Here is a 27,507-nt window from a genome sequence, read left to right as displayed (position 1 = left end):
CAGGTGATTCTGCCTGAGCCACACAGCCACCGCTTCCAAACAACTCACAAATGTATCCGGGGGGGGGGGGGGTGTCCATCAGGAGATAGAGCTGGGTGTCATCCGCATATTGATGACAATCCAGCCCGTAACTCCAGGCTAGCTGGGCTAGGGGGTGCATATAAATGTTGAACAATGTGGGGGAGAGAACTGCTCCCTGTGGAACTCCACATGGGAGTCCAGGGGGGTCTGATAACTCATCTCCCACAGTGACCTTCTGCATCCAGTTCCAGAGAAAGGAGACCAGCCATTGCAGCGCAGTCCCCCTAATTGGTGAGGCAGTGGGCCAACAGCCCGTGGTCGACCACGTCAAACGCCATCAAGAGGTCTAAAAGCATGGGATGGCTGACCCAGACTGGTCCAGCTGGCGCTGGATATCATCCGTCAAGGCGACCAGTGCAGGCCAGGACAGAAGCCCAACTGGTATGGATCTAGGGCCGAAGTTTTGGGCTCCCAACAGGTTGTTTCCCCCTGTTTGGGCAGTGAACTTCATGTGAGTAAAAATAAAATAAAAAGTTTTCTCTCGTTTGCTGTGTCTTGACACCCACTTACATTTTTATTTTTTCCTCTGGGATTTTTGTGAGCAGTCTTAACACTACGTGTAAATATCGGTAACCTTTTTGGAGAGCCGAATTTTTAATTTCTGGCCGCAGGCGTGGTGTTCTGCAGAATCCATAATGCCGTGAAAAAGACACACAACCACCAGCTCCTCCCCTTAATATTCTCAGCAGAGCTGAAAGCATTAATCACTTAATCTCCACAATCAGTTCATTAACTACAGATTGAAAATTGGATTTTTCAACAGATTTTAATGAGAACACCCCCTTCCCTGGTGCTTGGTGCTTTAAACTGTGCACAATAAATACACTGCCCCTGTTTAATTGAATCAACAGAAATGGTGATTTTCATTAAGTATTCCCCAAAGGCCATTTGCATTGAGGTCCCTGGGTCGTTAGGCTAATTAATACAGGGCTGAAAGGTACAGATGGGCACAGCTCACTTTCACTCGTCCATCCATGGCAGCAACCTGTTTCTATCAGCAGCAGCTGAGCAGATGGCATCAGGAAATCATAAGCCATGTTGGAGAGCTGCAAGCGTCCCCTCTTGCATCTCTAACCGTATCAGAATCATCAGGCCTCTGGAAATTGCATTTGCGTGTCAATTTTAAAGATGGGTACGGATTAGTTGGGGGAGGGAAGGGAGCATGGTTCTGCCCAATATCAGATCTTGGACACTGAGCAGGATCAGCACTGGGATGGGAGTCCACCAAGGAAGTCTCTGCAGAGGACGGCGATGGCCAACCACCTCTGCTTCTCACTTGGCTTGGAAGCCCCTATGGAAGTTGCAATGTGATGGCCCTGCCCCCCGTGTGGTCATTTCTCAAGGCCAAACAGGGTCTAGATTTTCCTCCTGTTTTCAATAACAACATTTCCTCAGTAGGCTGGCTCTAAATCAGTGGTTCTCAACCTTCCTAATGCCACGACCCTTTAATACAGTTCCTCATGTTGTGGTGACCCCCAACAGTAAAATTATGCGAGAGTTCTTTCACAGAAATTAAACCAAAACTAACCAATGGTGTGAAAATCCATTGTTCAGGATTGTATATAAATTGTTTTTCCTCCCGGGGTTTCTCAGTTCAGCTCTGCCTCTTGTCCCACCATGCCAATCTCGCTCTTTTCTGCTGCTCTAGATAGATGAACGCTTGATCCTGATCTACCCTGCAAGGCTGTTGTGTGGATGGCGCCCCTCCCGGTCAAACTGCTTGCCCTGTCGCTACCCCTGTGAAAGAGTCATTCGATCTCCAGGTTGAGAACCACTGCTCTAAATGAATATGATATAACAATCACATAATACAGACTCTCTTATTTTGCCATAACAATTTAAAAATAGAGAACTGCACCCAGTGCATACTTAACAAAAACCTTATAAATATCACAGTATTTAGCATTGTAATAATTCAGTATTCACATATCAACCATGATCCAATCATGTATAATACATGTTTCAAAAAAATATTTACCTTATCACATCAATAGCTCTACAGATGATGTAGTTTCTCTGGAGGATCCCTTGAAATGCTAGTGCACAAATCGGGTTCCCCTGGGCTCATAACCGAGTCATCATTTAAAAGTAAGATATCCTAGATGGCAGATGCAGCTTTCTATTTTTCTTAAAGGGACTACCCTATGAAAAACAGTTAAGGTCCTATGCAGCATTCAAACCCTTAGATATCAGAGTATCCAGGGAAAAGATAGAGGCATTCTCTCTCTGCAGTATTTTATATATTAGTCTTCTGGTGAGGTTTAGTGACTATCTACTCAATTCCAAAAAATCGAATGTTCTAGGGTTGGGCCCATGGCTGTCATAAAGGTCACTTAAAGGAGCCTTACTAATAGGACTTCTTATGTGTGAGAGCTCAACCTCGCAGGGGTCCTGGGAGGGCCATGTGGGGAACAGAGAACCATCTATGCTGCCCTGACCATTTGGCAAGGAAGGCAGGGCAAGATATACTTTGTCTGTCTCTCCTCTTTCTATTCCTTCTGTAGCTGGTTCATGCGGCTCTGGGAAAGTAAACACCTGCATTGCTGTGATACTCCCTGACCAATATCATAGAGAGCCTGTCCTAGTCCAGAAACTACAATAGATAATTCCGTAGTGTACTGTATACGTGCCAACTGAGAACTCATGCAGCTTCTTTTATTTCATAATTTCGTGTCTTTGTAGATTTTGCCATTTCTTTCATGTCCCAAGCTGGCCCAGCATGAATCACGGATGCATCCCTTCTCCACAAGTTTACCCATCCCTTAAAAGAGCCCCTTCTGCTTGCAGCAACTGCCAACTCCTTGGTTAATTCATTCCGTATTTTAAGCATGTCTTGGGGTTGAGTTGTCCTTGGTGTGCAGACCAGGTAAGAAGCCTGACGACCCGCCAATTAAAACATCTTCTTGAGCCTTGCTCTCTATCTCTCACCTGGAGGGATGAGGGGTGTGTGTGTGTGGGAGGGGTCAACCAGCGGACAGTGCTTTTCCAGTGGTGACCCCACACTTTTGAAAGGTCCACTCAGTACTTGTAACCCCTAGCTAGTGAGCCCAGAAGGGGTGGAGCCTTTAGATGCAGAATGTGTGGAAGGCAGAAGAAGAGCACATGGCTGCCCTGTTGGAGACCTTGAATCTTCGGCTCTCAACTCCTTGTTTCAGGACTGTGTTATCTAATGGGGAGTTCATTTGGGACCCTCATCTTGGAAGCAGGTGCATGGGGGGCTCAGCTGGAGACTTCTTGGGCCACCAAGAGGAAAGAGATGGACTTTGGGGATGGCAGGCTGTGAAAGAGAGAAATGTTGAATTACGAAGTTCTGTATTTTGGTTACAGAATATGATGCGAAATGAAAAGTGAAAATGTTTTATTTTACTTGAATTACTGCAAGGTTCACTCCATGTTCTGCTGCACAGAACTCACAGACTCAGATTGAAGACTATCTTTTAAACACCAGGCCAAATCACTTCCTTTTAGCCAGCGTTTTAACTTATCCATTTCTGTCTTATAAAGCTTTCTTAACAGTCTGCACAATATGCCCTTTGCATGGTTTTTTAACAGTTTAATGGTACTAATTCTTATGTGGTTTTTGACAATTATATTGTATTGTTTTTACTTTGCAGGAGGGTCGGGAGAGGTGGCATATACATTTTCTAAATAAATAAGAGGTGCTATGGTTTTGACATACAGGTTCTGACAAAAATGTTTGTACGAAAAGAGGGCAAAGTTTCTGCAGAATGCTTCCCCCCACATATCAACTGAACCACCTCTATATTGGTTTGCTACCCTGGCCTCTCCATTCCTCTAACACAGGGATTCACAAGGTAATGTGCCAGGTCCCTATGGTGTATGCCAAACACATTTCCTGGTACCTGCCATTTTTTTTTTAAGAAAGTGGGCATGGCCATGTGAGGCTTTTGCCCAACAAGGCTTCTGATTGGCCATTGAAGGGTTGATTGGCAGCATCACTGCACCAGGTCAGAATTCCGAGGGTGCCCACAAGTTCAAAAAGGCTGGGGGACCCGTGTTGCGCTAGTCTGTCAAAATGTATTTATCTATTATTTATTTATTATTTCGATTTATATACCGCCAGATTTCCTAGGAACCTGCGGCGGTTCACAGAATAAAACATTAAAAGAATGTTTCACAGAATAAACATTAAAATAAAACATTGTAAAACACCAATTACAATAGACAAGCAAGTGGTGAAAAACATATTTCAACAATCCATCCCATCCCGCCTCGTTCAAAATTTAGATTTTCATCTCCTTGAAACAGGGCCTTAATTTTACAAAAAAAAAAAAAAAAAAAAAAAGTCAGGGCATAGCTAGTGCTGCCTCCTGATTTCTGACAAATAACTGCTTCTGCGTGTGATTAGCTCATATGACCAACATGATATTGTTAATGCACAAGAGACAGTCCCACAAACTGCAGTTTTCTAGTGTGTAGGAGTCTCTCTTGATTTTTCTCTCCTCTTTGTTGTCTCCGCCTATTGTCACGGTATGCACTGTTCACTCCTTCGGACAAAGGCCTGTATTTTTTTTTTTGCTTACCGTACTCTGCAATGTGCCATCTGCATTCAGAGTCATGGGAATTTTTTTTTTTTTGCGGGGGTGCAGGGAGAGCCATCCAGTTAAAGCCTACTGATGGTGACCGCATAGGGCAGCCCTTCTCAACATTCTTACCATTGAGAAACCCTTGAAACATTCTTCAGGCTTCGAGAAACCCCGGAAGTGGTGCGATCGTGCAGAATAGGGTTGGGAAGCAGAGCTGTGGACACGCCCACCTGGGTCCCCTTCAGGCCTATCACTGGCCATTTTTTGTTTGGGGCGGGGCAGGTCGGCATGATCATATGTCACATCACCTGATAAACATTTAACACTTTTAAAATATATATAAAAACTCCCACCCATTCGGTAAACCCTTCCAGGGGTGTCAAGAAACCCCAGGGCTTTTGGGGAAAGCCTACCATAGGGTTTCAAGGCAAGAGACATGCAGAGGGGGTTTGCCATGGCCTGCCTCTGTGTAGCAACTTCCTAGAAGGTCTCCCATTCCAATACTGGCCAGGCCAGCCCTACTTAGCTCCTGGGCTATCCTGGGTTTTCCGGGTCAGGGTGGGGCTGATGCCATTCCCTCCCTAGCTGGTGTTCACGTCGGATGGTGCACCAATGGCTGCCAAGTCCAAACTACAACTGTCCGGAAGCCTTGTTTGCCCTTCGGGACATTGGCCCGTGACAAGTCTGATGGGCTTTGGCACCATGACATCATTGTCTTTCCCCATCATAGTGATCTCCAAGCTGGTGCCCACCAAAGTGCTTCCTGGTGCCCATTTCCTTTCCCCCCAAAGCAAAGAGTCAACCCTGGCTTTCTTCCATCCCACTGGAATAAAGACAGATAAAAAAGAGTAGGTTTTCATAGTCAACCCTTTCTCTATCTTGAGCAATCTCAAAGCCGATTACAATCACCTTCCCTTCCTCTCCCCGCAACAGGCTCCTTGTAAGGTAGGTGGGGCAGGGAGAGCTCTGAGAGAACTGTGATTGGCCCAAGGTCACCCTGCTGGCTTCATTTGGAAGAAGACTGGGGAATCAAGCCCAGTTCTCCAGATTAGAGGCTACTGCTTTTAACCACTATGCCACACTGGCTCTCAAGGGGCTTCCAAAGGGCCCTGGAGGCATTATGTTTCCACCTGCAGGGAAAAGTCATTTGGAAGCAGTTGCCTCCATCACAGAAGGGATATTTGGCGAGGAACTTCCTTATATTTCATGGAGACTGTCAGTGTTTTATGATTGGTCCCACCACCACCACGGCAGCCATTTTGTTGTACCCATTACATATCCTCCAGATTCCAGCTGTGTCCATAGATTCAAAAAGGCTTGGGATCCCTGACTGGTTGGGGAAGAAGCAAGCCAGGGGGAGGGAAATGGTTCCTAAACAGAGGCAGAAGGAGACTCAAGTGGCTGCACACTGTTCGCGAGACGGATGAAAAGAAAACTGCAGGAAATCCGCCTCCCTGAAACCTCCTTTCTGCCCTCAAACTCTTCCCAGGATAAAAATGCAATGCTGGTCCATTTCCATACCACGTTTTAGCTATTTAGCAAAGCCCCCCCCCACCCCCACCCCCCTGTGGGGAGCATGAACATGTACCCTTCAATTTTAAGAAGGGAATAAATGCCATTTGTCATCTGGGAGAATTCAGTACTGGCTTGGCTCGTCAAAAGGCGGTACAACTCCTCCTCAAGAAATCCATGTTCCGTGGCGCGTAGGAAGAGGGAGCATGTCTGCTGCTGTGGTTGACTGGCCTTTAGTGTTGCAGAGCGCCATCGGTGTGGATTGCACGGCTTCTAAATGTTTTATTTTCCAAAGAGAGAGATTCTTGCCCCCCCTCTTATTAAAACTACCATGTTGTCCAGAAAAGATCTGAATAGGATAAACTATTCACACACAAAGACCTTTGCACAGAGATGGGTGGCAAAGTTTTGGGCCCCGAGAATAATTTCCGTACTAATTACCCCAAATGAGACGGAAGGTGGGGATCGAGCCAGCTTGGTGTTGTGGTTAAGAGCAGCAGCTTCTAATCTGGTGAGCTGGATTTGGTTCCCTGCTCCTCTATGTGCAGCCAGCTGGGTGACCTTGGGCTTGTCACAGCCCTGATAGTTCTGTTCTCACAAAGCAATCCTGTCAGAACTCTCTCATTCTTATAACAGATCATACTCTCATATGTATTAATAATCATTTTGCTAAGAAAGATGGTAAAAACTTCTAGATTAGGATTAATATGTGATGGGAACTGAATATGTATGTTAAAAGAGGATGGCAAACCATATCAGCTGGTCGCTTTTTTCTCTTTACTTTTCTGTAAATGCTTCATATAATAATAAATAATAAAATTATTTTAAAAAAAAAGAACTCTCTCAGCTCCATTTACCTCACCTGGACCATTTCCACAGTTGTTATTTGCCGGAGCGTTCTTGCCGCATTGCCTTTTGGATGCTGACCCTGTTTGCGCCTGGAATTCTACATTTGTGGTTTTGTCCAGTGCCATCCAGGAGTCCGTTTGCAGCTTGAGTAGAGTTAGTGTTCCTGGCTCTGGCCTCGCCTCCCTTCCCTTAAAAAAAAAAAAAAAATCCTAGCATGCACAATAATACCATCCTCATCACCATCCTGCTTCTCTCTTCCTCCTCCCATGGGAAAGGTGCCCGAGCACTCCCTTTTTCCATATGCTGTGTGGCTCATCCCCCTCTCACCCCCACCTTCTCGGGAACAATGGGAATTCAAAGACAGTTTGGGAAAAATGGTGCCTGCTTGCACCTTTGTTTTAAGTGTGCCACTTCAGCCAAACATTCTGCGCCATCAGTTGCTTCCCCCCCCCCCCCGATATAGTGCATGTTATTTATTAATTTTTAAACTCAGTCATTACGTTAGGAAGCTCCTGCATTGCAATACAAAGACAGCTTTTTTTTTGGTACTTGAAGACTTGCTGGATGAAATTAACAACATTCCTCTCCCTGCATGAAATTGACAGAGTAGTTTGTTGAGTGTTCAATCTTGTTGGCAGGGGAGGTGGTGTGTATGTTGTGTTTGTCCTACTTTGGAACTGCGTTGTAACACAATTATGTTCAAAAATTCTAAAAAAAATACTGCGGGGAGGAGGGCGGGCAGAGACACAGCTCAAACGTCATCATTTTGAGGAAGGAAACAGTGGAGGAACCCAGTGCAACTTTTGAGCTTCCTCTTTAGGTTATTGTGAATTCCCTCCCAGGGGAAGGGGGGAAATCATGTTTTCTCAGGATTCGCAAAACACGTGGAAAACAGGGAGCGTATTTGTGCCTGACTCGCCAGATTTTATTGTGAAAGTAATGAAATTTCGCAGAGCTTTATGAGGGCTGCTGTGAAGTTTTTAGTGAGTGCAGAAATAGTCTTGGTGTCTTACGTGGGGGAAGAGGAGGTGATTTTAAGCTGCTTTGAGACTCCTTCGTGGAGTGATTAGCAGGGTATAAAAACCACCTCTTATTTTCCTTAGCTCTATCAAAGCTGTTTTTACATTTTTATTGTACATTAAATCACTCAGTCTGTTTTATCCAGTTCAGTTATGTCATGATGAATGTGTTAGACCTCATTAATTGTCTGCTTCTGGCTTTGATGACTGCGATGATCATTTCAGAGCTGTAAACTTTATCTATGATTGGTCTAGGACCGGAATAATAAGAAATCTGAATCATTTTCCGTTGACATTTAAGGATGCTTGTGTTGGGCTGTCTCGGCCATTCCGGTGCCGGTAGGGGGTTGTATTCCATTGGCTTAAAAAATGTACCTGACTGTAGCTTGTTTGTTTTTTAAATGTGAGGGTGCTCTCTGCAATTAATGCAATGACGTGCAAAAGGGAAGCTCACACCAAAACGTCTGCCCCCGAAGAGGCCTTCATTTTACACACCTTTCTCTATACCCCAGCTTCCTGTGATTTTTCTCACAAGAGGGATTTCTTACAAAGGGCCCCTGACCCTTGGCCTTGATCCACTGGAACTGATCTCTGTTGTCGGAGTAGAACGCTGTCTCCCAAGGTAGCCATTTTTTTCTCCAGCGGAACTGATCTCTGTTGTCTGGAGACCAGCTGCAAAGCGGGTGTTTTCCAGCCACAATAAGGTTCCGGGGTTGGAATTGGGAAATACCTGGATATTTTGAGGGTGGAGTCTAGAGAGGACAGGGATCCCAGCAGGGTAGAATGCCACAGAACCCACCCACCAAAGCATTCACTTTCTCCAGGGGAACTGAACTTGATCTTCTGGAGATGGTGCAAGAGGAAGTGTCAAATCCTTGGGAGCGAAGGAAGCCAGGACCGCTGGGAGTTCCATCAGTTCTGCATTGTGATCTCAGCATGAGGTTATTAGAGGCAAAACTGAACTGAGACAAACCCTGGAAACCCCCAACTTATATAAAGTACCAAACAGTGGATCTTATTGCCCATGTGTTTACTGGTCAGTTTCAGTTTAAAGGACCCCAGAGGGGACCTAGCCACGCATTGGTCAATTCCATTGCCTGCTCTGATCCTGCCTTGGACCTCAAGCTTGGTCCTCAGCAGAACCACAAACACAACAGGAAGTGATCTCTGTGTTCCACCTGGAGGATAGTAACTCTGGCTGCAGGTTAACTAGGGATGCCAGCCTCCAGGTGGAACCTGGGGATCCCCTGGATTTCCAGCTCACCTCCAATGTAGAGATCAGTTCCCCTGGAGAAAAGGGATGAATTGTGTCCCACTGGGGTTCCTGCCTTCCTCAGGCTTCCTCCCCAAGTCTCCAGGAGTTTTGGCAAACGTGATATATTTCTTGAGATCCAGCGCCTTGCTTAGGAAGACGATTCGGTGTGGGCGCTTTCCGCTTTTGCTCCATTTTTAGCTCCACAACCTTTCCCCTCTGGTTTACTGCAGGCCCCATTAAACAAAATCAGGTCACCCGGGTAAAGTGGACCAGTCCCTCTTCTGCGACACCCCCCCCCCAAAATGGGGCAAAAAGCAGGTGCCAAAAAACCCCGTTCTGCGCCTCCGAACTGGCCCAGCGCCCAGGGCTTTCCCCCTTCCTTTCTTTCCCCGGGGAGGGCGAAGGGAGGCGGGCGCGAAAAGCGGACCCTGCGAAGGGAACCTCCCGGGAAGACTCCGGTCGGGAGAGACGGGGCCCCACTCGGTCAACAAGGGCCCGGGCACGGCGCACTCCGCGCGCCCCGCTCCCCGTTCTAGGCACGGCGGCCCCCTCGCTTTGGCCGCCGCCCGGCTCCAGCCGCCCGGTTCTCTGCGGCCCTTCCCCTGCCAGGCCTGCCGGGCGCTGTGGCTTGCGAGCGCGCCGCACTCCCACCCGGGGGTCCTCCGCCTGTGAGCATGTGCAGAGCAGCCGGCCAGCCAGCCAGCGCGCAGCCAGGCGGCAGCCCCGCGCGCGCGCACACGCCCTGCCGGAGCCTCGGGATCCCTGCGCGCCCCCCCCCTCCCTCCGCCCTCGCTGCCATGCCGCCCTCGGTGCCGCCACTGCCGCAAGCCGCCCGGGGAGGAGGAGGAGGAGGAGGCCGCCCGGCGCGCTGAGCCCCCTCGCCGCGGATGTTTTCTTGCTTCTGCTTCAGCCTCCCGGAGCCTGCCTTCCCCAGCCCGGCGCGGCCACAGTAAGTGCCTCCACCGCGGACCTTGCCTTGCAGCCCCGCGGGACAGAGGCGAGCCTTGGGGCGCGCCCGTCACCTCTCGCTGTAGCACAGGCAGGACGCGGGCGGCGGCAAGCACGCGCCCGCCCGCCTTTCCGCGCGCAGGGAACGCAGCGGCCCCTTCCTCGGCCCGGGGCTGGGCTGGCCTGGGCTAGGCCGGTGCGGTGCGGTGCGGTGCGGTGCGGCGGACTGCGGGACCCCGGCCCTTGGCTGGGCAGGGCGCCCCTCGTGGGGCTCCTGGGCGCTGGTGCGGCCGAGGGAGGCGCCTTGGAGCAGGGGCAGCACATGCTCCATGGTTACCGCAAGTGGCAGCAGCAGCGAAGAGGAGGGAGCAACCCTCGGCGCGGAGCATGGGATTTTTGTTGTTGTGGCAAACAAATATAGCTGGACTGAAAGAGCGCGGAGAAATATAGTCGAGGCACCGCTATTATTATTATTATTATTATTATTATTATTATTATTATTATTATTATTATTATTATTATTATTATTATTTTCAATCCTGCCTTTCTCGCCAGGGGTGATAGAGCGCCAGCGTTGCGGGCGGGGGAGAAGGGATGGAGGGGTCCCCTCGGGGCGTGATGTGCTGCTGCTTCTTCGCATGTTCCTGGATTACGCTGGGCGTTTTGAGCATCTGCTGTTCTTGAGTCGCCTTGCTTATTTTAGCACCGGAATGTTCGGGCTCCCTAATATTTCTGGAGCTGGAAAATATGAAGGGCCGGCCAGGTCAGCGGAAAGGAAGCAATTTATAGGTTTGTGTGTGTGTGTGTGTGTGCAGTGCGTGTTTTCCATTCCAGAAATGGGAATTTACTCACAAAAAGGGAGGGGAGAGGTGCCTCTGTGTGTGTGTGTGTGTGTGTGTTTGTGTGATATCTTGTCTCACACACAGACACCAGCCTTTTATAGACTTCAGGAGAGATTCCATGTGTATTTTCCCAGGAGAACTATATCGCTTAGACCAGAGATTCCCAGCCAGAGTTTTGGGAGACCCTGGGTGTTCCACGAGAACTCCCCAAGGGTTACATGGCCTTTCCCAGATTTTCGGATAGCTGCTGACAGACATCGCTAAACGTCATTGGAGCCCACTTCCCCAGTTGCTCGACAGGCCTCGTCTCTTTCTTCACCGTGGAAATGGAAAATGATCCATCTGTTGTCTGGCTCTCGCATTTTACTTGCGCGCCCACTTCTCTGAAGGGGCAGCTCGCCACTTCCGGGGTTCCTCAAAGCCTGAAAAGTATTTCAGGGGTTCCTCCCCAGTCAAAAGGTTGGAAAAGGTTGGTAGGAACATTGGGTGCCAAGCTCCTCCCTTTCTACTTGCTAAGCCCCGCCCAACGTGCCGAGCTTCACCTGCCCCAAGCTTCTTGGTGTTTCACTTATGCTCCTGCCATGGAACCTTCTTCTGTCAATCAGGATAGTTACCCGGAACCTTGGTGTGGGGAGGTGTACCCTATGTGGGGGATACATAAGGGAAGCAGTTACCCTGGTTACCCGCCTCAGGATTCTCCCCAGGCATTTGACTGAGGTCCAGGGGACATGTTACATCTACCCCCTGATTGTCAGGGGGACCTGGAGCCCTACACTTGCTGCGAGGTCTCTGTGGGAACTCAATGAAGAAGCTTTGCAGGGGCCCAGTGTGGCTCAGGACTGTAGCTTGGGGAGCGGGGGTGGGGGGGAGCTCTCCTACCTGACCTGAATCGGTCCCCTTTGAAGCTTCTGCACTGAGTCCCTGCAGGCTCCCTGTGCAATCATATAGCAGATGTAAACAAGGTTGCACTTACCTGTAACCATTGTTCTTGTGTTGCCCCTATATGTTACTTTGCCACCCACAAGGCCCAAACACGGCACCCATCCCCATATTTACCCCACATCCGTATTTGTAGTGTCTGCAGAGTTCCTGATTGCTTTTTCCTGCCCCCCTCCGAAGTCCTGAGTCTTCAGAAAATGACGAACAAATTCAGATTTCCCCCACAAATGCTGTGCCTGACTTTTAAAAGGAAAGTCTGTGAAGGATAGTTTTGGGGAGCAGAAGAGAACAATGGGGATGTGACGTCACTGTAGGAGTCCGTCTCTGGTATACCATAGAGTCCAACTTCCAGAGTGGTCATTTCCTCCAGAGCATGGGTGGTCAAACTGAAGCCCTCCAGATGTCCATGGACTACATTTCCCATGAGCCCTTCCAACGAATGCTGGCAAGGGCTCATGGGAAATGTAGTCCATGTAAATCTGGAGGTCCATAGTTTAACTACCCCTGCTCCAGAGGAACTAATTTTTATAGTCCAAGAACATCTGGGGAGCCACAGTTTGGTCACCCCCGGGAGTGTAGTCTGTTAGTGGTGATTCCAGGACACCTCTGGGCCCACCTGCCGATTGGTAACCCCATTGGCCTCGACAAGAGTGTCCTCCAGCCCTTTCTTACTGGCATAGATGAACCTACAAAACCCATTGACTGCAGCTTTGCCTCTTGTTCATGGAAGATATTTTCTCTCTTTCCAAGCTCGTTTCCCTCCCAGACTCCCCACTCAAATACTTCTTCTTACCTCCCTGGCCCTGACCCTGAGGTAAGGGCGAACCCTAATTTTTCTTATACATCGACCTACCGCCCTTTCTCTTGGTCAACCTGTTCTTGGAGCAAGAATGCCTCAGCTCTTGCGGCTCTGCCTCTATCTGAAAGCAGAGAACAAAGGTACGGAATTTTTCAAAGAAATTAAAAGATGATCCGTCAGCGGCTCCCCCCCCCCCCCGTGCCATAATGAGCCAGCTTGGGGCCTCTGTGTGACGGAGGGCCTTGTTCAGGTAGCCAGCCCTTTAGGAGCACCTTGTTCAGGTAGCCAGCCCTTTAGGAGGTAATATGTGCTCATATTACCATTACCAAAGCACAGCCACAAAAGCCTGAAGAAATCTGACTGGGTCCTATAAATGCCTCGCTCAGGTATCCTAATGAAACCTCCAAATTATTTATTTTGTTGCACTGCGTGTGCATTGATTTTGAGGGCAGGGGGTTGGCCATTAAAGTTGCAGTGTGCCCCGTGCATAGGCCAAGGGCACCCTGTGCATGGAGTACTTTTTAATCTGACTAAGTTTTATAACATTCCTGCAAGGGAGGACAGTATTTGCTTTACCAAATACCCTACTTTTCTCTACCTTTTTTGGAGTCTCAAAGTGGCCTCCAATTGCCTTCCTTTCCTCTCTCTGCAACGGGCACCTTGTGAGGTAGGTGGGGCTGAGAGAGCTCTGAGAGAACTGTGATGGGCCCAAGATCACCCAGCAGGCTCCACATGGAGGAGCGGGGAATCAAACTCGGTTCTCGAGGTTGCCACTCTTAACCATGCTGACTCCGCAGATGAGAGGTGGTTTCTTGCCAAAAGCCACCTTTGTAGTCAGTTTCTGGACAGAAAAGAAGCTTTGAGTCAGTGGCTTCTTTATTTCCTCCTTAATTGATTTGCACCATTTATACAGCCTCTGATCTAAGCACAGGCAAGAGGTGAAATGTTTTTTGATATGATTCCAGGGATCTGTGATTTCTTGTATTCTTCTGTGTCTCCTTTATAATATTCTGGGTTACATCAGCTTCAAAGTGTTACCAAAGATAAAGGCCACTATGAGGGATGAGATGTTTTTAAAACAGAAGATAGAGTGATCCATTATCTAGCTGCACTTAAAGGTCTTTAAAGCCATCATGATCCACACACTTAGTTGGGTGTGAAAGCACAATGTATCATTGGTATTGGGTACCCAGTAAGGCCATGGCACCCATGGGTATGCATTTACTACAGTGCATTGGCCAGGTGTACCCAACACAGTTTCTGTGGGCACCATGGTGCCAGTTGATTCTGCCAAGTTCTTTTAGAAAGTGTCCCAGACCAGGTAAGGCTTTTGCTTGGCAGGGCTTCTCACTGGCCGTTGGAGATTGGCTTTGTAAATTTGTAAACACATCGCTTTGGTAGCTGCTGCTACTGCAGCACAAACTGTTACACAAAAAAAAATGGACGATTCCAAATTAGTAACAAGAGAAAAATTGAATCTATCCAGTGGCTTAATAAAGCTTGAAAAGATAAAGAGTCTCTTATGTTATTTATTCAGGCTTCAACTGCCAGAATGGTCTCTAGATTTGTTTTCCGTTTTCAATCTTTCGTCAGTGGCAGTGAGTCCGTCCTTGTTAATATTTGAGTATAATTAGGCAAACGCTCCTGTATCGTGGAGAGTCAAGGCTATGAGCTCTTGATCTCCTTGATCTGTGCTACTGCAGCACAGGCATCACCATTTGACTGGAGGTGAGTAGAGGCTTCCGTTTTGTGGCTTGCTCCGCCTCCTGCAGCAGCCATTTTGCAGCTGCACCTATACAGGGTCAGAATTCTAAAGGTGCCTGCAGGCTCCGAAAGGTTGGAGACCTTGGCTGTTCCATGGAATGGAAGACTTACTCAGCCATTGTGGGGCTAGCGTAACGTGTGGACCTGGAAAAGTGGGTAGTTCCTTTCCATGACTTAAAGCATGTTGAATCAAAATGCCCTGAAGGGAGCAAGCATGCATGTTCTGGCCCTGTCTCAGTGCAAAGACTGGCCCATTAACCTGACATATCCTCATGACAACGTAGGAATGGTCTCCTTCATTGGAAATAATTGGCAGAGCATTCACTTCCTACACATGTATGCTTTGTTGACTGGCTAGTGATTGATCATAGGTGGGACCAGCTTTTCATCCCTGCTCCCTTTGCACACCTGGATTGCAACACAGCTGGGGTCAATTGTAGAGGGCTGCTGGTCACTGTGAAAATGTATGGGAGACATGCACAGGTGAAATGACTAGGTGCCCATGTATTGCGGGCCATTATGTGCTCAAGGAGGAGGAGATGGCTGGGAGAATGATTTCTTGTGCGGATAGATGGTCCTCTAAGCCCCATTCAGCTAAGTTAAATGTGTTGTGAATGGACATCTGTTGTGCAACAAGGGCAGGGTGTCGTTGACCTTGAGTGCAGCTTGACGGGAAGATCTTCGAAGGGACCCTTTGAAGCCAGCAACATTCTGCATCCAACCTGAGGCAAACACTGTACATTGTACTGGTTCTGCTGGGCTTCCAGCCCCCTCCCCTTTGCTTGGATTGTGATCGGCTGGCATTGCCACAACAGCTCTGGGTTTGCTGGGCACTGTGCATGGCCGTGGCTCTGCTGGGCACTCAACCCCTTCAGTTTGAACTGCGATTCTGTTCTTGACATCAGCTGGCATTGCCACTATGGTACTCTTGCTGGGCACTCTGCAATTGCACTGGGTGCATCCTCCTGGATACAACTCCACTGATGGATTCATTTATAATACTGCTCCAAGCTAGTTACAAACACAGTCGAAGACCCAGAATAGTATTACAGTTATTACAGATTATTACAAACCAGTAAGGCCACATAAAAATCAGGTATCCAAAATAATGTTGAACATAAATATTTTAAAGAATTATTTTAAATTACCAATATTTATAATTAATTTACAGTACTAACGTATATTCGATGTACCTTGTAAGCTTTGGCATGACATTTGATTTTCAGTTTCGAGATGTCAACATTTTGTCCAATAAGGAGCATCTTGATTTTTACTTTCTCTGATGGACCAGTGAAGGACACATTTAGAATTGCACTTTAAGCCTCCTTGATCTCAGCAGGATGGAGATGAGCATGTCTCTTCCACTGAAATCAGTGGGATAAAAGTTCTTAATTTTGGCTGGATCCCACCTGCCCTTTTAATATAATATTTTGAATGACATGCCTAAGACTTCGAATCAAAAACCAAACCTAATTTTGGCTTGCCGAATTAAAATGAACCATTTACTACTCCATTGTGCATGATGTATAGTGGGGTAGCTAATTGTTCGCTTAAAAAAATGTCTTTGATTTATGGCACCTTTTCATATTCCTGTTCATGTGCAACTGTTTTGTTTTGCTTTGTGAGGTCGTTTTGTTTTTTAATTAAAACATTTGTACCCCACTTTTCCTCCTGAACCAAGGGGACTTGCAGTAATCATTTAAAACGTTTTCTCTTCAAAAACAAAATAAAGCCATGTCACTACAGAGAGAGGGAGGGAAAACAGAGCTGCTATGGGGTCTTGCATAGTAGCATTGCGGTAACTCTCAGGGGCAAGAAAAAGAGGTGGTTTTTATACCTCACATTTTACTACCCGAAGGAGGCTCAAAGCAAGAACTGTGACTGGCCCATGGTCACCCAGCTGACTGCATGTGGAGGGTGAGTGGGGATTTCAGACCTGGATCTCCAAATTAGAGGCCACCACAGTTAACCACTATACCAAAGACGGGGTTTTCTACCAAAATATGTTAATCGTTTTGGTTCAGCAACATAGGAATTTTTCTTCTTCCAGGTTTTTCTCGTTTTTGCTGTAGAAAGTAGCAATTGCAAGATGGTAGATTGTCCCCCTAAATGGTTGTAAATAGTCCAAATATCCATCGTTTAAAAACTTGACTTACGTCTTGACACCATTTCCTCCCCTTTCCTGGATCACATGGGCAACCCCAGCGAATCAGGTGCTGTGGAGGGAGCAGACCGACTTCATAGCCCCATGCAGCCCATCCCAGTTGGTTATATGATGACTTGGCTATAGTTGACAGGCTCACTGAAGGCGCTGGGAACATTAAAAAAAGAGAAAGAAACACTGAACATCTTGCCAAAAGAGGGAAGTGTTTTTTGGCACCACCGAAACATGTTCTGCGCGGGGAGAGGGGAACTCTGAGTAGATTGGAAAGAGCTCTCATTCTTGAATTTCTGTTCTGTGGGTTTAAAACCGTTCCTGCAAAGTGGGTTGTGTGGAAGCTACGTGAAGCTATTTTTGAACCTGCTTTCTGTTTCGGTGACCGTTCTTGCAGTGACCAAAGATTGTGAGGAGGAAAGGAGCTCCTGTCCAGATTTTTCTGTAGAATGAAAATGCTTCCTACATTTAGCCCTCACGAGCGACATACACATCGCCAGTGCTGCCAACGAAAATGGCGGTGTCACTTAAAAAATGTCACCCTGGCACCCATGTGAACCAGTACTGCTGTGAACTTGGAGGTCGCATCTGACATTTCCTTTGCATCTCTCGGTGAGGCTGCAGGTCCTGGTGAAATGCTTCACATCTCTCTTCTCCTGCTGTTGTTGCTGGCATGCTTGCTTGTCTCTTATTTCCTAATGGCAGGAATCCCTCCTTTCACTCTGCCCTGTTCCTGTAGAGCAGTGGTCCCCAACCCCCGGTCCGGGGACCAGTACCGGTCCATGGATCAGTTGGTACCGGGCCGCGGCTCCTCCTTGTCCTCCTCCCTGGCTGCTGCATTGGGGGCTGCCTTGCTATTCTGCTGCCGGCTCACCTTTGGTGCTCTCCAGCGGCCGCCATGGCTGGGGCTCCCCCTCGGCCTGGCACAGCTGCTGCTGGCAGCACCCCCTAGCAGGTGGTGGGAAGTCAGGGACACCGGCAGGAAAGCAAGTGGAGCAGGGGCTCAGGCGGCAGCGGCAACGTCCCTTGGCAAAACAATACCCCCCCCCCCCGGGCCTCAGTAAAGTTGTCAAGTGTTGACCGGTCCCTGGTGATAAAAAGGTTGGGGACCACTGCTGTAGAGCACAAATGTCCCCTTCCTGTCCCTTGTTCTGCCCCTGAAAGTTGCATGATGTTTGAACATACACAGTCCACGAGAATCCATGAGGCTATATTGCTCTTGGACCAAGCATTGCCAGTTTTTAGAGCTGTGCTTGGGGAAGGTGGTGTTTAGGGAGGGTGTGACTGTACGTCTGGGTGGCGCTTTAGGATTTCCTCCTGATTTCTGTGGCAAAGATCATGGCGACATGGGGAAATTCCTGGAGTGTCGGAGGCCATTTTGCAGACATTTCCCCCCCCCCCTCCTGCCATTTATTTACTGGGGGCAGGAGATTGGGCGGGAGGTCTACTGACAGTAGGCCGGCCAATGGCAAGCCTGTTGGAACCTGAACTCCTGGTTCAAGCCACGGATAGTTCTGTAATCTGAAACCCAACTAGCATTTTACAAGCATGCTTGGTGTAGTGATTAGGAGCGCAAACTTCTAATCTGGCGAGCCAGGTTTGATTCCCTGCTCCCCCACATGCAGCCAGCTGGGTGACCTTGGGCTTGCCACGGCACTGATAAAGCTGTTCTGACCGAGCAGGAATATCAGGTCTCTTTCGGCCTCACCTCCCTCACAGGGTGTCTGTTGCGGGGAGAGGAAAGGGAATGCGCTTTGAGACTCCTTTGGGTAGAGAAAAGCAGCATATCTTCTTCTTCATAGAGGCTTCCTAGGCAATTGCTGGGCTAGTTCAATGAAGGTGAAACTCACACACTTCCCAGTTCTGTGGCATCAATGTCTCGACCTGCTGTCTAATAGAGTGGTACCCACCCTTGTGCAGATTACATCCTAAATGACCGTTTATGCACTGGGCACTTTACTGCCCCAGTTCTCGTGCAGGAGCACAAATAGAGGGCAGATGAGATGCACTGGGCCAAATGCTCCCCTGTGTGAGTGCAGGATGAGGTGGGGCCACCTGCCATGACTAAAACTCCAGCCTGTAACCCAGCATGAAACCTCCAGTGCATAAACGGTCAATGAGAAACATTAAAAACAAATCAGGATTAAAACATTTCTGTTCATTTGGATGGTAATGTTAAATAATCTTAACATTCATCTGGGTGAGTGTCCAAGGCCTAAGTTTGCAGGTTAGATTTCTGCCATTTGCGATAACTCCAGCTGCCTTTTGAAAACAAATCCGAAATTACATTTGGTTCACAACACAGCCATCAGGTTACTGATCGGTACCCCCCCCCCCTCCCCAATTGGAACCATTCTTGCTGGCATTAAAAGCTCTTTAACGATTTCCCGTTTGTCTCAGGGCATCGTACAAATTGCTGTTTTTGAACTTTAAAGCTTTATCTGGTTTGAAAGGCTCACCATCTCCCGCGTGAGCCTGCCCTTCAGCCGAGATCCTCAGATGAGGCCTTTTTCTGGGTCCCTTGATTTCTCGGATTGGGTTAGTTCAAGTGGAGGGCGTCAAATTCAAATTCAAATTTATTTTAAAATGGAGGGAGTCTTCTGTCTGGTGATGTCCCAGTTGTGGAACGTCCTCCCAGAGATTTGTGTAGGGCCTACTTTGTTTGTATTTAGGCACAAGGTTCAAGCTTGCTCTATTCTCTTGAGCTCTTAATTACTGACCTGATTTGGTTTATTGAACTGCTGCTTCCTTAATTTAATCAATAGTTGATTCAAAAAATATTATAATTAGTATTATTATTGCCGTCTTCTTTACCTTCTGCGATGGGGTTACCTGGAGGCAAGACAGAGGTTGCTGTGTATATAGAAACTTCACAGGCATGTAGAAATATACAGTTTTGTAAACATTTTTTAAAAGAATAGCTTGATGAAAATGGTGCATACTTCTTGCTCTTCGTGAGGTAAGATTAAGAGTTTTCTTGAAAGCATTCTGCAGGGGGTTTGACTAGATGGTCCTGGAGGTACTGTCCAACTCTATGCTTCTATCTTTTGAAGGAAATTGGGAAACAGAGGTGAGTGGAGAAATTAGCATGTCTAGGCTCACAAGAATTTATACTGAATGGAGAGATTTGCATTTGGGAGGATTTTCCAAATGTTTAACTCCTCCCCCCCCCCCCGCCCAAGTCACTCCTCACAGTTCCCCAAATTGTTCGCTCTAGTAGCAGACTTCATTATTGAATGGAATGCAATATTGAATGTTGTGCAGAAAATGAGACCATCTACGGATGAGGGATTCCTACATAGTAGTGGGACTCCCTAGTTATCCAGGGACATAATATTTTGTAAATTAAAAGAAGCAGCAGCAACCCCCCCAATGTCTAATTAAAATATGTGAAAGTGCTGCAGAGTCCCCAGAGTCCAAGATTTCCATGTGCGGTTTGCCTTGCTCTGTGCAAAACTATATTTAGATGTCAACATGACGTTCTTAGTTTTGACCAGGGGTAGTCAAACTGCGGCCCTCCAGATGTCCATGGACTACAATTCCCACAAGCCCCTGCCAACATTCGCTGGCAGGGGCTCGTGCGAATTGTAGTCCATGGACATCTGGAGGGCCACAGTTTGACTACCCGTGGTTTTGACTGTTCGTATGCACTAATGTGAGGTTTCTAGCGGGTATGGAAGTACTCTAACTGTGGGCCCCTCTCCCCTCTCTGTGTTTCAGTAACAAAAAGACAGGTTAATTTTGAGATGTTATGGGACTGGGTGAATTTCACCAACATCTTTGGGGGATGCAAAGGGATGCCAAAGGCCCAGCACAATGTAGAATCCAAGAGCAGTTCTAGAACATTTGCTTTGTATGCAGAAGGCCCCAGGTTTCATCTTTGGCTTCTCCAGTTTCATCTTTGGCCTCTCCAGGCTTGCGGGGCAGCACGGCCTGGAGGCAGTGGACGCAGAGGCACACCTTGGGCGGGCTGGACGTGTGGAAGTGCTTGGCCAGGCCCAGCAGTGTCACGTACCAGCTAGGAGCACTCAGTTCTGACCCTGACAAATCAATAATCTGATTTAGTAAAGGACAGCATTATGTTGATATATGAAGAGATATGTCGAAGTATGGATGACATGGATGTGAAATGTATGATGTGTTGAAAAGTAGCAGACCTGCAAATACTTGCTGGGGGCATCTCACTGTCCTCTGTATCTCCCTCCCCACAATGCTTCCTGTTATGCCCAGCAGACCACGTAGCCTCACCTGTTTTCCTGTTTCCTTCTCTTCCCTCCCACCCACCCACCAATCTAGATGCCTCCTTCCAGTCTTCGGCTTTCCCTCTTTCTCTTTCCCCAACAAAATCCAGCAGAATTGTGTCAGTTGTACAGTAGCAGAGTGCCTGAATGGAGTAATCTCATGGCCAGCTCTGGGGCCAGGCGAGTTAAGAGGCAGCTAGTCTCTTGGTAAGCTCTATTGAGTCTTGCAAGAGCTCAGCAGGCAATTGTTTCTTAAAAGGGACCAATGTTGCTTCTGTTATTTTGGGGCATTTTAATACTATGGACAGCCGAAGTTATCAACAAGAGAGAGGAGCAAAACAACTATGTCATTAGAAGACAAGATACTACGACTAAAGTTTACTTACTTTGGATACATCATGCGATCAAAATTGTTAGAAAAATCATGAATGCTCGGCATGGTCAGTGGCAAAAAGGAAACATGGTTGCCAAAGGATCCGCTGGCTCGACACGATCAAAGCCGATACAGGAGTGACCGTGAACCAACTAAAGGAAGCGGTCATTGACAGAAATGTATGGCAAAAACTTTCTTTTAGGATCGTCGATGGTCAGACATGATTGAACGGAAAACATCATCAGTTCCCAGGATGCTTTTTAAAAAGTTCTGATTTTTCTGCAAACCTCAACTTTGTAGTGAAATCCTCCATGCATGACTTTTGTTCTGTTGTGTGGAATTTTTGAGCCATAGTTCGAGAGCAGGTTCAGAATTAGAGATATGGTAATTTTCCCTAAATAAGGCAGATGTTGTTGATAACTGATGCGTTGGTCAGACCGTAGACTGAGAATTGGCTTGTCTAGCTACTAGTGTGAAGCCCTCTGAAATGTGAAGCTTGACGGGTAGGGATGCAGTGTTTGTACAGAATTACCGATCTGCATGATTTAAGGGGAAAACCACAGAAACCTTCAGTAAGTTTTAGTTCTTCTATCGGCTGTGGTCATACTAAGTAACATCCTTATTTCGTAGTCATTGGTTAATTATATGAACCTTTTGATCATGGAGGGACCCCTGAAATCATTTTTCAGTCCTTGAGGACCCCGGAAGTGATGTTAGCTGGACATGGCTCCCTGCCACACTCCTGTCACACGAAAAGTGACACCATCACCCACACTAACAGGCAGGATTGAGGAGGACTGAGGGGGGAGAGGCAGGAGGGAGTTTAAAGTGGGAGTAATTGTGTAGGCTCCGCCCCCTTTCAGGTGCAGAAAACACGAGAGAGCTCACTCATGCTCAGGAGGGGGAGCAGTGGAAGCATCCAGTTTCCTAGCTTGTGTCTGAGACCATTAAGGTAGGAGGGGTAAGGCCATGGACTCCCTCCAGAGCACCTGTGGATCCCCAGCGGTCCGTAGACTCCTGGAGGGAATCCCTGGCATGAGAGAATGCACTTCCTGTTGCCATGGAGCAATTTAAGCAATTCTGTATCATCAGAGGGTCTGCAGTAGAACAATTAGATTTGAGTCTTGTAGCACCTTCTAGACCATAAGATTTTTGAGCTCTAAGCTTTCTGACAAAGGGAGGTTTTACTCTCAACAGCTTCCACCCAAAATTCTTGTGGGTCTCTTACTGGATTTGAATCTAGCCAGCCTTTTATATCACTGATGAGGTGTTCTGGGTCAAGGACTGTCCAGGTTCCCTGTGCTCTTTCAGGACTTCTGCCAGTGAAGGTCCTGCAAGGTTGTGACCACTTGCGAAGGGTTGTTTCAGAACTATTCAGAGCATCCACTAAGAGGTGGTTTCATATATTACAGACAAGCCGGGGGAGAGGAAGTGTGAGTGAGTCATGCTTCTTTTTTCACACTTCCTGTGTAAGGCGAGAATGGGAGAGTCGTTGGGGATGCTATTTAGAGAGCGCCGTATCCCCCCCCCCTCCACCTCCACAGCCCACATGTGTTTATTCCTCCGGAGTACCTATTTCTCTGAGTAGCTCTGAGAACAGATACGTACGGACACACGTCTGTGTACTTGGTTGGCATGCCTAAGGCGTAAGTCCATTTGCTTTAAAAATGTAGACTTGTTTGGCCTGTATCGCTAACATCGCTGTTGACAATGCAGCATGAAATGGGGCTTCTGAAAATTGTGCATCACTCCCATAGTGAGCTCTGGGACTCCCAGCTGGAGAAATGCGCTGTCCCTCCCCCCCCTCCCTCTTTTGTGTTGGGTGAGGAAAAGGCACCAACTCAGACTGCTGGAGTATAATCTCCTTTTACTTATATTGCAATAAAGGAGTTTGCTCTCCATTGCTAGCACTTAAAGTATTAAGGACAAAAAGCACCATGGTACATAGATAATATAGATTCAGCAGGAACTCTGTATGGCAAAATCACTTCAGATAATACATAACAAAGATAAAACTTTTTCCGAGCAACATTGTTGGTCAAACAGTTTCAGAACAGTAACCAACAATGGCTAAACAATACAACCATTACAGTTGTGAGTAATTATGATTCAAAAAGCTACCGGTTAGAGCTTGTTTTAACTTTATTATGTCTTATTTGAAGTAATTTTGCCATGGACAGTTCCTGCTGGGCTGTTTGATTCCACAGACATAAAATAGTAGCAAGCAGATTTAATTTCCACAGTTGTTTTATTTCTTAAATGATGGATTTGGTGGGTTATCTAGCTTGTTCCCAGAACGATAAGGCTGGTTCTACATGTGGAAAAAAAAACCCAGAGGGGGAAGGGAGGAGCTAGAACTGGAACCAAAAAAACCCAGCTGGTAACAGTTAGGACCAACAAAGTTTGAATGTATGTATTGTTGTTAAAATTATATTACTTCTATTGTGCTCAATTTTTAAAAAAACAACTATAGGAATTAAAAACTTATGTCCAGCCCATAGGCTATTGCAAACCAGTATCCTATGCACTATGTTCTTCAAAGGTCTGAACACATACAAAATATGTACAGCAGCCAATAAAAGCTCCAAAGTAAGAGGCTGTAAAAATTAAATAAACAAACAAACTGTACTTCTGCACAATCCAAAGTAATACATAACAGAAGACATTGTGAAGTCATAAAACTTACTGTAAAATATCAGAGTTGCTTAATGAAAGATGTCTAGTTTTCAGTCATTAGCTCTCTGTAAAAAATCAGTGATCAAAAATTTAATCAAACTGCTAGCAACTAATAACAGTAAGGGAAAAAATGAAAAGAAATTGACCTTCAAAGACTACTTTTTAATAACACAGAGGCAGTGCTTCTTGGCCTCTTCTGAAGGGCCTCCCATCCCACTGAGGTACCAGCAACCAGGACAGGCTCTTTAATTTCGGGAAAAGATGTTTTGTCTAAGGAGTACCAGGGAACTTCTTGATGGGGGACGAGTTGCCAGTCACTGGGTTGCATTATGATATCTGGAGGACCTCCCCCAGTGGGGTTCTCACTGGGCAAGGGGGAGATCTGCAGATGTTGGATGTCTGGAATGGAAAGGACCTGGGAGAACGGCCAGGATCCTGCTTCCTTAAAGAATTAGCTGATGTATGTAATTAATTTCACAGTACTAGGGGGCTACTATGGCTTAGAGCTGAAGTAACCCCTTCCCAGTTGAGCCCTCTAAAGAGGCATAAGATCAGAAGCAGGTAGGTCCTCTTCATGGCTTCCTTTGAGATAGACTGGTAGCACAGAACAGAAATATCCTTTGTTGACAACGTGGGGGAACTGAGGGGAAACGTTACTTTGCATGGGCTTCATTTAGTTGCTTGTGAAAAAGAATTTCCGTGTTTTATCAGGCAATGCTTGCGGGCTCTGAAGGAGCGTTCTACCTGCTTGAAGAAAGGGGCATCTTGACTAGCAGAAAGTCAATAATGATTTTATATCCATTTTCAAGGTGTGGCGAGGAGACAGAATGTGTTCATGAAGACCAAACAGCCCGTTCCACCCACAGGTATCTTGTTAATTGTATTTTACAAAAAAACAAAACCCTTTATTTCCATTCCTCTCACAGAGAACCTTATAATGCAGCAATCTCAAGAACTGTAAACTTGCTGTAAATTATTACCCTATTATTAAATCATTAGCACTTAGTGAAGGCCATCAAGTGACTTCTTGTTTGACCCAGTTTTCTACATTCTAGACTTGGGGTCCCCAACCTTTTGATTCTATGGACACCTTTGGAATTCTGACAGAGAAGGTTGCCAACCTCCAGGTGAGGGCTGAAGATTTCATGGAACTACAACTGAGTGCCAGGCACTATAAATAACTAAGTATATAAAACATTTTTTTCCATATCTGGAGAAAATGTCTGCTTTGGAAGGTGGATTGCATGGCATTATCTTCTACTGAGGTCCTTCCTCTCCCTAAACCTGCTTTCCTAGGTTCCACCCTCAAATCTCCAGGTAGTATCCAACCTGGGGTTGGCAACTTTAGACAGGATGTGGAGCCAGCTACAAAATGGCAGCTGCAGGAGGCAAAGCCACCCACAAAATGTCAGGGAGTGAGGTTATGCTTAACTCTTAACAGTAACTTTTCAACAGAATTCCAGTGACCAGTCAAAAGCCCTGTTGGCAAAAGCACCACCTAGCGTTGCCCACTTTCCAAAAAGCACTTGGTGGGCACCAGGAAAGGTATCTGCAGCTGCCATGATGCTCACAGACACCCTGTTGGGGACCCCTGTTCTAGACGGCACAGATGAGGGTAAATTTCAGCCGTTCTAGATCCCAGTGATTTACTATACTCTCCCAATACATGCTGTTTATTGAATTCTATCCAAAACAAGATAGGAAGAAGTTCTAAGGTGCAAGACTGAAGGCTTTTGGCCATAGCAAAAAGTTTCAATAGGGCTACTGATGTTTCCCAGTTGAGTTCTGTACATTCCAGGGGGGGAGGGGAAATGCCACTGATTGAGGTCTATTATTTTTGGACTAATTGGATAATACGGGGGAAAAGAGAAGGAAAATAGTTACTTCCAAAATTTCCCATGGGAGTAGAACGGGATGCAGTCATGCGAATATTTATGGATTCCTGGCGAGCTTGTTAGGTTCGCACTCCGTTACAGGACGTTTTGGGGGAACTGTTTTAGATCTCCCAAGAAATGGTCTGAAGCTACCTGACAAAGTTTCAGTGGTATGGTCAAGATGGTATCGAAACCGGTCAGTGTCCAGGCAGTGAGTGCTTAGGAGCCTTGCGGACACCTTTGGAATTTGACACAGGATGGGAGGTGCAGCCACAAAATGGCTCCCACCCCTTACTTTCACCCACAGCGATGGTCGGCAGCTGCTGCCAAAGCAACGGCTTTGAAAATCTTCACCGCCAATCAAATGACCATTGACCAATCCAATGACAAAAGCCACACCTGGTCTCACCCACTTAAAAAAAAACAGTTGGTGAGTGCTGGGAAAGGTGTCATTGGGCTTTCACGTTGAGAACCATTGCATTAAGCCAGGGATAGTCAAACTGTGGCCCTCCAGATGTCTGTGCCTCTTGTGGCGCAGAGTGGCTGAAAGGCTGTCTGAAAGCTCTGCCCATGAGGCTGGGAGTTTGATCCCAGCAGCCGGCTCAAGGTCGACTCAGCCTTCCATCCTTCCAATGTCGGTAAAATGAGTACCCAGCTTGCTGGGGGGCAAACGGTAATAACTGGGGAAGGCACTGGCAAGGTCACACTGTATTGAGTCTGCCATGAAAACGCTGGAGGGCGTCACCCCAAGGGTCAGACATAACTTGCACATGGACCTTTAGTCAAACTGCGGCCCTCCAGATGTCTATGGACTACAATTCCCATGAGCCCCTGCCTGCCTTTACTGGCAGGGGCTCACGGGAATTGTAGTCCATAGACATCCGGAGGGCCGCAGTTTGACTACCCTTGCATTAAGCTGTATCTAAATCATGAGCAGAGCAGGATGTCTGGGAACATCATGTTGGTGCTCATGCTTCTGCTGGCTTGCTTGCTTGCTCAGTGCCTTAAAAATGTGCTTTTATTTTCTTCTAGAGATGAAAACAAAGAAAACTGTCCCGACACAACTGTAGTCTTAGAGGAAAACCAGGCAGTGTTCCAGGATCCCCAGACACCCTGTGATGGCACATTAAGGGTTGGAATGGGGAACTTAAAATCCAGAAAGCCCACATCCATTCCAAAAACAGAAAATGGGAAAAATCGTGAAGAAAGTCAGGTAATAAGCCGTGAAAACTCTCACCTGTTTGCTCTGGAATTGTACAATGTAGTTCAGTTTTTAAAAAGCGCCACTTATGTGCAGATTAGTGGCATTTCTGATCGTTTTGGCACATTCATTTTCAATCAGAACTGTTTGCTTAGTAGCTGAGGCCCTCAGATAAGGGCCAGTTGAAATAACAGACCTTCCCTGCTGATTGTTTGAGCCCCTGGACCTTTGGGAGAAGGCACCAGCTTCTCTGAGCCCAGATACATTCATGGGTGAGGTCTCTCCACCCTTCCCCACTGTGATTGGTCACTGCTTGCAACCATTGAAGTATGTTCTTGCTATTAAATCTGCGGGTTCAGTCATCACAGACTCCAAGTCTTCAGCTCTTTCTGTTTAGCAACTCCAGCAACAGACTACATCTACTGAACAGAG

At 47.0% G+C, this 27,507-nt stretch overlaps 1 protein-coding gene and 1 long non-coding RNA gene across 9 annotated transcripts in view; one reads left to right on the top strand and one right to left on the bottom strand.

Annotated features, from left to right (window-relative positions):
• Positions 1-874: 874 nt before the first annotated feature.
• On the bottom strand, positions 875-10,482 carry LOC143843896 (uncharacterized). Of its 2 annotated transcripts, none has more exons than XR_013233729.1 (3): positions 10,234-10,482; positions 7,003-7,177; positions 875-3,358 (listed from the first exon to the last, which is right to left on the bottom strand). It is a non-coding gene; the product is annotated as an uncharacterized LOC143843896 (long non-coding RNA). The 2 variants fall into 2 exon arrangements; XR_013233730.1 differs by having other exon boundaries at positions 7,003-7,172.
• FAM13C (family with sequence similarity 13 member C) overlaps positions 9,974-27,507 on the top strand; it is an 80,857-nt gene continuing 63,323 nt past the window's right edge. For 2 of the 7 annotated variants that reach the window (XM_077350645.1, XM_077350644.1), the window contains exons 1-3: positions 9,974-10,212; positions 24,810-24,866; positions 26,907-27,087. In XM_077350645.1, coding sequence (XP_077206760.1) covers positions 10,151-10,212; positions 24,810-24,866; positions 26,907-27,087 — 300 coding nt within the window. In that variant the 5' untranslated portion in view covers positions 9,974-10,150. Of the gene's footprint in view, positions 10,213-10,983; positions 11,001-24,809; positions 24,867-25,110; positions 25,128-26,906; positions 27,088-27,507 lie in introns of those variants that run through there. The other 5 variants (XM_077350643.1, XM_077350642.1, XM_077350641.1 and 2 more) reach the window with 5 other exon arrangements.

This window comes from Paroedura picta, chromosome 8, assembly GCF_049243985.1.
Source record: "Paroedura picta isolate Pp20150507F chromosome 8, Ppicta_v3.0, whole genome shotgun sequence".
Taxonomy (NCBI): Eukaryota; Metazoa; Chordata; class Lepidosauria; order Squamata; family Gekkonidae; genus Paroedura; species Paroedura picta.
This window is presented reverse-complemented; position numbering and strand designations above follow the sequence as displayed.